The 10,414-nt window shown below is 29.1% G+C and overlaps 1 protein-coding gene across 1 annotated transcript; it reads left to right on the top strand.

Moving 5' to 3' along the window:
* Nucleotides 1-2,886: 2,886 nt before the first annotated feature.
* LOC120166822 (probable membrane-associated kinase regulator 2) lies at nt 2,887-3,486 on the top strand. Its single transcript, XM_039176015.1, has one exon. The coding sequence runs from the start codon at nt 2,887-2,889 to the stop codon at nt 3,484-3,486; it is 600 nt and encodes a 199-aa protein (XP_039031946.1).
* Nucleotides 3,487-10,414: the final 6,928 nt, after the last annotated feature.

Genomic DNA, 10,414 nt, shown 5'->3' on the forward strand with positions numbered 1-10,414 from the left:
GTTGTTGTTGTTGTTGTTGTTGTTGTTGTTGTTGTTGTTGTTGTTGTTGTTGTTGTTGTTGTTGTTGTTGTTGTTGTTGTTGTTGTTGTTGTTATTATTATTATTATTTAAGGTAAAGTGTACAAATACTCCCCCAACTATGAGGTATTGCTTTACTGAGTCCCTCCACTATTAAAAGTTTGACTATTAAAGGTTACAAAATGTCCCCGACTATTCATATGTTTCAAACTTATCATTTTTCGTTAAAAATTGGTGACACTCTGAGCTATACGTTAACGTGCTAACTGGGATATGATAAAATCTAATCTCATAACTGTTTGAGCTTAGATGACTGTAAATTATCATATCTCAGTCAGCGAGTTAACATTCAGCTCAGATGACTGTAAATTTTTAACCAAAAAAGGACAAGTTTGGAACATATAAATAGTCAAGTGACAATTTTGTAACTTTTAATAGTCGAGAGACTCAAAAAATAACACCTTTTAGTTAGGGATTATTTGTAATTTTTAATAGTCGGGAACTCAACAAAACAACACTCTATAACTGGTGAGTCATTTGTATACTTTACCATTATTTAGTAGGATTAGAAATCAAAAAATAATTTTCCATTCTCTTGTAGCAAAAACGGGTTGAAAAGATAATTAGAGAGAGAAAAAGCTTCCATACTCATCCATAGAACCCTTGATTTTAGAGACAGAAATTAAAATTTTATTAAGGGCTTGTTTATTTACGTAAAATATTTTATTGAAAACATTTTCCTTATTTTTAAGTCTTTTGGTTGGCCAAAAATAGATAGTTCAATGTAAAATATTTTCTTGACATTTTTTAAAAATAACTTACGGTCTGATTTTTCATAAACCATTTTTTCAAATTTTCCACTACAAAATATAAATAAAATAATATTATTTTAGGTATTTAATATTAATATAATATTTTATTATCATTTTAATAAATATTAATTATTAAAATATTTAAAATATATTTACTTATATATTATAATAATTTAATATTATAATAATATATTCAATTATATTATTATAATATATAATATTATATTCTTATTTTAATAATATATAAAAAATTATTTAACAAATTTATATTATTTATTAATTTCATAAAAATAATATATTGAATTATTAATAATAAATAATCTTATTTATACATTTAATATTAATATAATAGTCTGATAATATTTTAATAAATACTTAAAATATATTTATTAATAATTTTCAAAATATAATTTAGTATTCCTATTTTAATAATATAATTTCAAATATTTTTATTTCAATAGAATATATTAGTCTTGATTTTTTTATTTATAAAATTATATAAATAATATTTAGTTTTTATAACAAATAATATTATTTATTGTATTTTATATTTGTAATAAATAATTTCTATAAGTTTACTAACTAATAAAAAATGATTTATACAACATTTTCAAAACACTATAAAATAATTTTAAAAAAAATGTTTTTCAAAAGATGTAATTAATTTTATAGAAAATATTTTTCGAAATATATTTAAAGTGAAACAAACAGACTCTAAATTAATAAGCTAAATTCAAATGCAACTTTTTTTAAAAAAATAAAATAATAAATTCAAATACAAGAATAGATTATTGAAGCTCAATTATTAAGCTCGCCATTTATATCTTTGATTTCATTTTCCAAGTTAAGATTTTCTCGACCATATTTGTCATCTTGGTTCATACATGGTTAAATTATAATCATTTATAATGTTAGTGACGTGGATATGTTTTTAAGGCTTTGGATGTTGCGGAGACCTTCAAGGATAGGGAGAAAATTAAAATTAGTAATTATTTTAATATTTTAACATTTAATGTTCTTTATTATTTTTATGGGTAAAGTATACAAATGGTTCTCTAATTATAGGGCGTTACTTTGTTGAGTCCCCCGACTATTAAAAGTTATAAAATGATCATTTGATTATAGAGCGTTGCTTTGTTGAGTCCACTGACTGTTAAAAGTTACAAAATGATCAACTGTATATGTTCCAAACTCGTTATTTATCATTAAAGAGTTGACGACAGTCTCACTGAATGTTAATACGTTGACTGAGATATGCTAAAATATAATCCTAGAATTTTAAGCGACTATCATATCTTATGGTTTGCTTTTATGGGTAAAGTATAAAAACGGTTCCCCAACTATAGGGCGTTATTTTGTTGAGTCTCCAACTATTAAAAGTTACAAAATGATCCTTCAATTATAGGGCATTGCTTTGCTGAGTCCACCGACGATTAATAGTTAAAACATGATCACCCGACTATTCATATGTTCCAAACTCATCATTTTCCGTTAAAAATTGACGACATTCTGAGCTGAAAGTTAAGCTGATGACTGAGATATGCTAAAATCTGATCACAGAATCTCAAATGACTATCATATCTCAATCAGCAGGTTAAAGTCAAGCTCGAAAGTTCATTAATTTTTTTACCAAAAAAACGAGTTTAGAACATATGAATAGTTGAGTGATCATTTTATAACTTTAATATTCGAGAGACTCAATAAAACAACATTATATAATAAGAAGACTGTTTTATAACTTTTAATAATCGAAAAACTCAACTAAGCAAAATTTTATAATCGCATGACACATTTGTGCGCTTGACCATATTTTTATATTATATATATTAAAAAAAGTGAAGGTAGCTATAAACTCGAATAATTATCCAACATTAATAAACGCTATTATTTAAACCACGTCTCCTCATCCCCAAGTTGTATTTGAAGCTTATAAGAAAGATTTAACCTTTCGTCTCCATTTCTAGTATTTCCCATTAACCCTAATTCCTCCACTTTATCCCTCCTTTTACTCTATTTGTTTCAAATTTTGAGTTTTTCTATTCTGGCTCTCCCAAGAATGGAAGCTTTTAGCTTGCTCAAGTATTGGCGAGGCGGTGGTACTATTGCTTGTGTTAATACACGTTCCACTGCCACTTGCACTACTACTATCGTGACGGCCGCCACCCCTAATCTGGCGGTTGACACGGATTACGACGACGTCGATGATGGCCCTTTCTTTGACTTAGAATTTGCAGTTCCTAATGAGGATGGAACAGAGGAAAACGAAGATAATGTTGAAGATGAAGAAAGTCTGGTCTCAAACGACGACGTTGATACGAATTCTGACGGTGGCTGCTCCGGTCCTCAATTCCGTGTCTCGTTTTTGAAGTCAGCTTCCAAAGTTGGGATTTTTTTGTTGTGGTTGAAGAAATCAGCCTCCAATGGCACTGTTACTCCCAAAAAACAAGAAAAAGCGAAAGAACCGAACAGTGTCAACAATAAGAACAAGTTTTTTACAGTGAAATTGAAGGTGGAAGAGGTTCCCATAATGTCTCTGTTTTCCAAAGACAACAAGTCGCATAAACAGAAAACCTCCGAAAACTCTGTTTCTGATGTAATGCAAAGGTACTTGAAGAAAGTTAAGCCTCATTACGTTAGGGAGAACTTAAGGTTCTAAGGGCCTTTAATGCCACCGTCTAAGGGGGCTCAAGAATCGGTTTCGGGAAAGGCAACGGCGGCGGCGCCGCCTGGGGAGAATCAGGCAAAGCGGGCGAGTGTTCAAACGGGACTTAGATTAGGTTCCTCCGCCGTAGCGGCGGAGAATTTGTCAAAGAGGAGAGATGATTCTCTGTTGCAGCAAGAAGATGGAGTCCAAAGCGCCATCTTGCATTGCAAAAGATCCTTCAATGGCTCTCAAGGTATTTCATTTTAAGCTCATTTAAAAGATTACCCTTTTCTATTTCCTTTTTGTGACTCCATTTTTTTTGTTTGGTTATGGTAGATTCTTCAGAGTCTTCACTGTCGTCAATCTCAGGTGAGTGAGCCATTAATTTGTGACGAAGAAACATCAGCAGATGAAGGAAGGAAGATCTTGTCTGTGTAGGAAAGCAAGTTAGTGTATGTAAGAGGCTACTCTTTCTGGGAAGTGAAAGAAGAATCGGATTGTTGTATCTATCTTTGAAAAAACATACTATATGTTCTGTAGTGCAGGCTCATCATTATCACCAATTTCTTTTCTTTTCCTACCGAAAATGCTGAGATTTTTGTTAGTAATATCCATTTTTATTTTATTTGTTAATGAACTAATCTACATATGGTATTATAAAAGTAAGATTGACTTCAATTTAGTTTGTTCTCGTTCTCATAAATGTCAGAATTTAAACTCCTAGTGAATTTTTTAATTGTTATTTTCTGTTTCCACAGTTTCGTTTTGATTAATTCGAACCAATCTGAATAACATATCTGGTTGTAATAAATGAGTCCTCTAACAAAAAAATTCCTACCTAAACAGAAATTCAAATTTGAAACCTACTTAAGTAATATTAGCTATTTATCACTTGCAAATTCGTAACTTTACTTATTAGTAATGGCGAGACCTTTTTAATTTGGACATTTTATTATTAATGGCTCATTTTATTAGGATGTACTTGGGGGTGGTGCCTGTATCCGAAAAATTGAGGGAGGGAAGACTACGGTGGTTTGGGCATGTCCTTAGGCGACAATCGTCGGATGCGGTCATGAGGGTAGAATCGATTACAGTCGACGGTGTCAGAAGGAGAGGACGACCAAGACGGAAGTGGGAAGACTGCTTGAGATCTGATTTGAAGGAATTAGCCCTTACCGAGGACATGACCTCTGATAGGAAAGTATGGAGACTTAAGACCAGGGTAGTTGAGTAGTGCGGTTCACAGCCATAGGGTGTAACATCTCTGTCTTCTTTTTAATGTCTTTGTAGTACTTCCCATGACTTCTACTTTATACATGTTTCTGTCATTGAAACGTATGAAGGCTTACAACTAGGGTATCGGAGTAGTGTTGCCTTAGTTTAAGAATTAACTCATTTGAATTTATTCCTTCTCGTAGCTTGCTATTATTGACTTCTGTGTATCATTTCTATTCATGTTTCCTCTTTTTAAATTTAGCTGGGTCTTACATTTTCAGTCTATATGCAGAGATTTCTATGTAGGGAATTATTTTGCAGGGAATTATTTACAGGGATTACTCCCCATTACGGACGCACATATCAAGACTGCATATGAAGATTGTTCATCTATGTATTTATTTATTTATTTATACACGCATTTTCATCTTATCTTTATTTTTAATTTTCTGACTGCCGGAGGTCTTCCACGGAAGCTGCTCTCAACCTGGCGTTGGGGTCAGCCTACTACCCTACCTCCCTCTTACCCCATTGCATATGAGAATCAGGGTTTTGTTGTTATTGTTGTTGTTGTAATTTGGATCCTAATTTAGAGTATTCTTAAAATTTAAAAATAAGATCATAATTTGAGGTACATATTATTTTGGATAAATTACAAATTTACTGATTGATCTTTATTTTCTCTTATTTCATTTATTGTATTTTTAATTTTTTAATTTATTAACTGAACTTTTGATTTGTTCTTATTTTGATCACTATAAATTATTTTATTATTATTTTGTTATCGACAGTCGTAGATGGTAGAAGACTAATAGTTTGGTCCCAGATTTCATCAATCGCTTTGTCTCGAACCCTTAATCCAAATCTAACCTTCATTTTTTCGGAACGTGCTCCAAAAATCAACGAATTATGAGATTGAAAATAAGGAAACTGAAACTTTTCAGTTAAAATTCACGGGTTTTAGGATTTTTTATGAAACAACCGTCATATTCGGACTCAAACAACCACTGGTTTCGAAGGCCAACGGTAATGACAAATGATGGTGAACTAAAATATTAATTTATTATTTATTTTAAATCATTTTATATTTAATAATAGTTAAAAATGTCATAACATAAAATAATAATAATAAAATAATAGAGAATGACAAAAAATCAATATATAAAGTTCAGTGAATAAATTAAAAAAACTGAAAGTACAGTAAATGAAATAGGAGATAGAGAAAAATTAAGTGAGTAAATGTGTAATTTACCCTATTGTTATTAATCTCAATAGTTATCTGTTCAGCTAGAGTGTATATGGAGTGAGCTTTCAAAGGTTGACAATTATAGAATACAATGTCAAAATTAATCTTTAATATTTGTTAGAAAAGTTATTTTTATTTTTGTTCTTTTCTCTAAAAAACTTTTGTCTTTAATGCTTTAACTTTTGGACAAAATATTCTTATTGAATAAAACTAATATAAGTCCTTAAACTTTATATGTTTTGCTCTTAAGTCCTTAGACTTTAGTTTTTTATATTTTAGTCCTTAAGTTTTTATTAGAATTATAAATCAACATAATTGATTAGGTTAACAATTAAAGCCTACAACTTAGGTTCAATTTAAACTTAATCATTTAATCTAGGAGAATTTTTGATTTGGTCTTCGCATATGCTCGAGGTTCTATTTTGGCTATTCAATTCAATAATTTACCAAATACAAATAGGATTAATATTAGAGCCTACGTTTTTAGCTTTAGGCCTCTAGATTCCTTAATTTCATAATTTAACACTTTAAGTCAGGAGAAGCTTTAATGAATTCACCTAGTGAAGTTAGGTTTTATTCGATTGATTGGTTTTACACGTTTTTAAAAAATAAAAATAAAAAAATCTAAGGCAATGTTCACTTATTAGAGAGTCAATAATATATCTCCTGCAAGTATGCTTAGGGGGTGACTATTGGTGATTCTTGAAATAGGTCGACATTCTTTTCAAAACCGCGTCATGATTTTAAAAAATCTATAGGCAATGTCCGGTTATTGAGCACAATAGTTGATTTCTCGCATTGATGCTAGGGGTGAATGCTATTGGCTTTAATAAATGAATATCGTTTTTAACTTTGCATCCATAATGATTTGGTTAAATAAAGTTCGAACTCAAAATTTTCAATTTTAAATATAGGGTAATCAACTAGGTACCAATTTTGGGTGATGTGGGGGATCTAATCATTCCCCACGCATAACTGACTCTCGAACCTATTTTTTGGTTTTTAGACCCTAAACTTGATATTTTGATAAAATAAAAATGTTTCATTAAAATTTACCGGTTTTTATGGTGTCTCGATCGCACCTTAAAATAATTGGTGGTGACTCCTCACATTTCAGAATCTTTTCAAAGAAAAACCCCACGTCGTACTAGTTTTCTTTCCACCCGGGCTAAAAAAACGGTGTCGACATTATCAATCAAGACTAATAGTTAGTCGATTAAGCTTTAAAGGTCGCATATAGCCACAATCTCTTATATTATTGCCATATACGACATTAGTGAATCTATCATTCTCTATATGTGATTTTTCTATTAAAATTTTCATATAAAATCTTGGTGTCATATTTTATTTCATTATACTTTCTACTATAATATTTTCCGTATAATATGACAATAGTTATATCAGATCGATTTCAAATTTCTCATCCATGATAAGTATAATTAAACTGATAAGTTTAACAGTTAAATTATTAAAATATTTTACCAACAACTGGTCAGTTTATTGAGATGAGACACTAGATTCTTTATGTAAGGTTAAAGGTTCAATCATGGTGTTTGCGAATAGAGCAAATTGAGTTGGGAGGGTCGCCATTGCCTCTGCAGTACCTGATCTAGATTAGTCAATCAGTAGATAGGATAATATATATTATCTTATACTCACTTCGACTATTCAAATACAAAAAAGAGATTTTATTCAATTTTTCAATATCCATATAGGTTATTGGTTAATGATCGGCACGAGGCCGGGCAGGTTGGTTTTTTGCTCACCCCGAAAATATATTGCTTATACCTGACCTGTCTCGAACCTATCTTGATTTTTAGATTATGATCCAACCCCAACTTTGACCCAATCCGAATATATTAATGTTTTAAAATAGTTAAAATAATATATTTATAATAATTTTTATATTTTTAAAATTAAATAAACATATTTTAACGATATAAAAATGACAATTCCTAAAATCTTAAATATATATATATATAAAGATAAATTAATAACTTATATCTAATCGGGTCGGGTCAATATTTTTTCACTTTAAATCTGATTTTGTCCGTCTAGAAGTTATATCCTGTCCCGTCTCAAACCTCAAAATATTAAAAGAAAAAAAATCCATCCATGTAAGATCGGGTTAGGTCGAAATCTCTCGAGTTCGGGTATTTTGACCATCTCATTTATTGGTATCGACTTTTATTAGAAGCTAAGTCTTGACAGGATCCAACAAATGCTCTCAATTTTCCTTTTATCACACTCATCTGCTGCTGAAATTTCTTCCCTTAGCTTGAAAAAAAATCAGAACCAAATCTATCTATCACTCATTTGCATCGCTGAAAAAAAGAAGATTTTGGATCTCTACCAACAGGATGAAGTCGGGAACATTATAAGTAAAATTATCTACTTAACTTTGACTTGTTTGGCTCATGTCTCAATATCAATATTAAAAAATAAGATAAATTACATGTTTAATATGTTCGATTAAAATTTATAATTGTTGGTACATATATATAATGTATGTTATCATAAAATATAACACAAAATTAAGTGACAAACTATATTACATATGTCATAGGAATTAAAGTCTAGATATCATCAGTTGTAATTATAATTTGATGGAAGGAAGAATTATAAATACTTAATATAGATTGACATAATATTCAACTTATTTTATAATCAAAGAAAGACTCAATGATTTTAATATATCAATTAATTCAGTTACGTTTCAACATTTAATTTATTATTTTTGATGATTTGACATGATATATCTTGAATTCTTGATTTTATATCAATTAGGTTTTTTGAATTTAATATAGTACTCTAACTATCATTTTCATTTCATTTTAATTACCTAATTTATATTATTTTTAAAATCATACTTAATGTCACATCTTATAAAATCTTAAAGAAACTATTGATGTAATATTTTTTAAATATCGTTTCACCACCGACAATGTTTATACTCAAACTCAAGTCCTCTTGATAAAAGGTTAGACGTTTAACCATATGGGATAGGGTGCTAGTTTTGTTTGATACTCCAAATTATATCTTTAAGTTATAAGAAATAATCATCATGAAATAAATATTTTTGTTTTATCTAGATTTGAATCTGAGATATTTGAAAAAAATATTAAACTACTAACCATTAAAATTTATTAAGAACTAATTCAAATTTTATCAATTTATTATTTAACTTATGTATAAATTTAAATTGAATAAATTTTCACTTTATTTGAAAATAAAAAATAATTAAATGAAAAATATTTTTTTCTTTTCTTTGTTCCATAGTTCCAAAATGAGAAAGTAATTGTATAAATCAAACAACTTTAAGAGATTTACTATTATTTCTTGAGGTTTCAAGTTTGAACATTGCATATGTTAGAGATATACGTCAATTGTTAAATAATTGAGAATATTTGAATAGATATTATGAAATATTTACCTTGAATTAACAAAAAAAAAAATAAAGTGAAAAAATGACGTAGAAAATATAATTTTAAAAAATAGAAAATCTATGCATAAATATAATTTTTTATTCTTATATTAATTTTATAGTATATGTTTAGATTGCTTATATTTTTTTAATAATGACGTTTTTAAGGTTTAACATATATTGATTAAAATATACGATTTGCCTTAATATTACACCTAACATTTAGTAGTAAATATATCTTGTTTTTAAAATAATAGAAATAATTTTAAAAATTTTGATAAAATTTACTAAGGCACCGAAAAGATAGACCGTTCGGACCGAGAAATTAATAGAGAGATTTGACTCACCACGTCATCTGTGGCCACAACTAATAAGATCTATTAATCTTAAAATAGTTTCCAAATAATTATCCACTCATTCTTTACAAGTAGGAAAAAGGTGAAAATTCCCTTAAAAAAGGTATAATGCAAAAAATAGCCCCCAACATTGATCAAAATGGTCATTTTGCCCCATTTTCTTTTTTGGGAGCATTTTGGCCCTCAGCGTTTCACTTTGGGGGGGGGTAAAAAACTCACTCTATAGATAAGAACTATTAGTTAAAACACAATTAACGCTCCATAGTAGGAGTCCTTTTTAACCTAAAATGAAATGTTGAGGGATAAAATGTCCAAAAAAAGAATAGGGGACAAAGTTAGGGGCCTTTTTGCCCTAAAATGAAACGTTGAGGCTAAAATGCTCTAAAAAAATTGAATAGGGCACAAAATGACCATTTTGGTAAACATTAAGGGCTAATTTTGGTATTATGCCAAAAAAATGAGATGAATAAATTTTTATTATTTGGACCACGGATGACGCGCTGGGCCGAATTTATCTAATAATTTTTATTTCATAACTCCATAGAAGACGAAATCCTATCTTCATCAAATTTTTTGCTTCGGCCATTATATCATATATGCAGATTCATCTCAACCACATTCATGCAGAAACAAAAATATTATTAATAACATATTCAAAATCATGAATCCAAGAATTATTTTACAATATCAGCTATTAAC

This window comes from Hibiscus syriacus, unplaced genomic scaffold (genome assembly GCF_006381635.1).
Source record: "Hibiscus syriacus cultivar Baekdansim isolate YM2019G1 unplaced genomic scaffold, ASM638163v2 tig00111648_pilon, whole genome shotgun sequence".
In the NCBI taxonomy this organism is placed as follows: Eukaryota; Viridiplantae; Streptophyta; class Magnoliopsida; order Malvales; family Malvaceae; genus Hibiscus; species Hibiscus syriacus.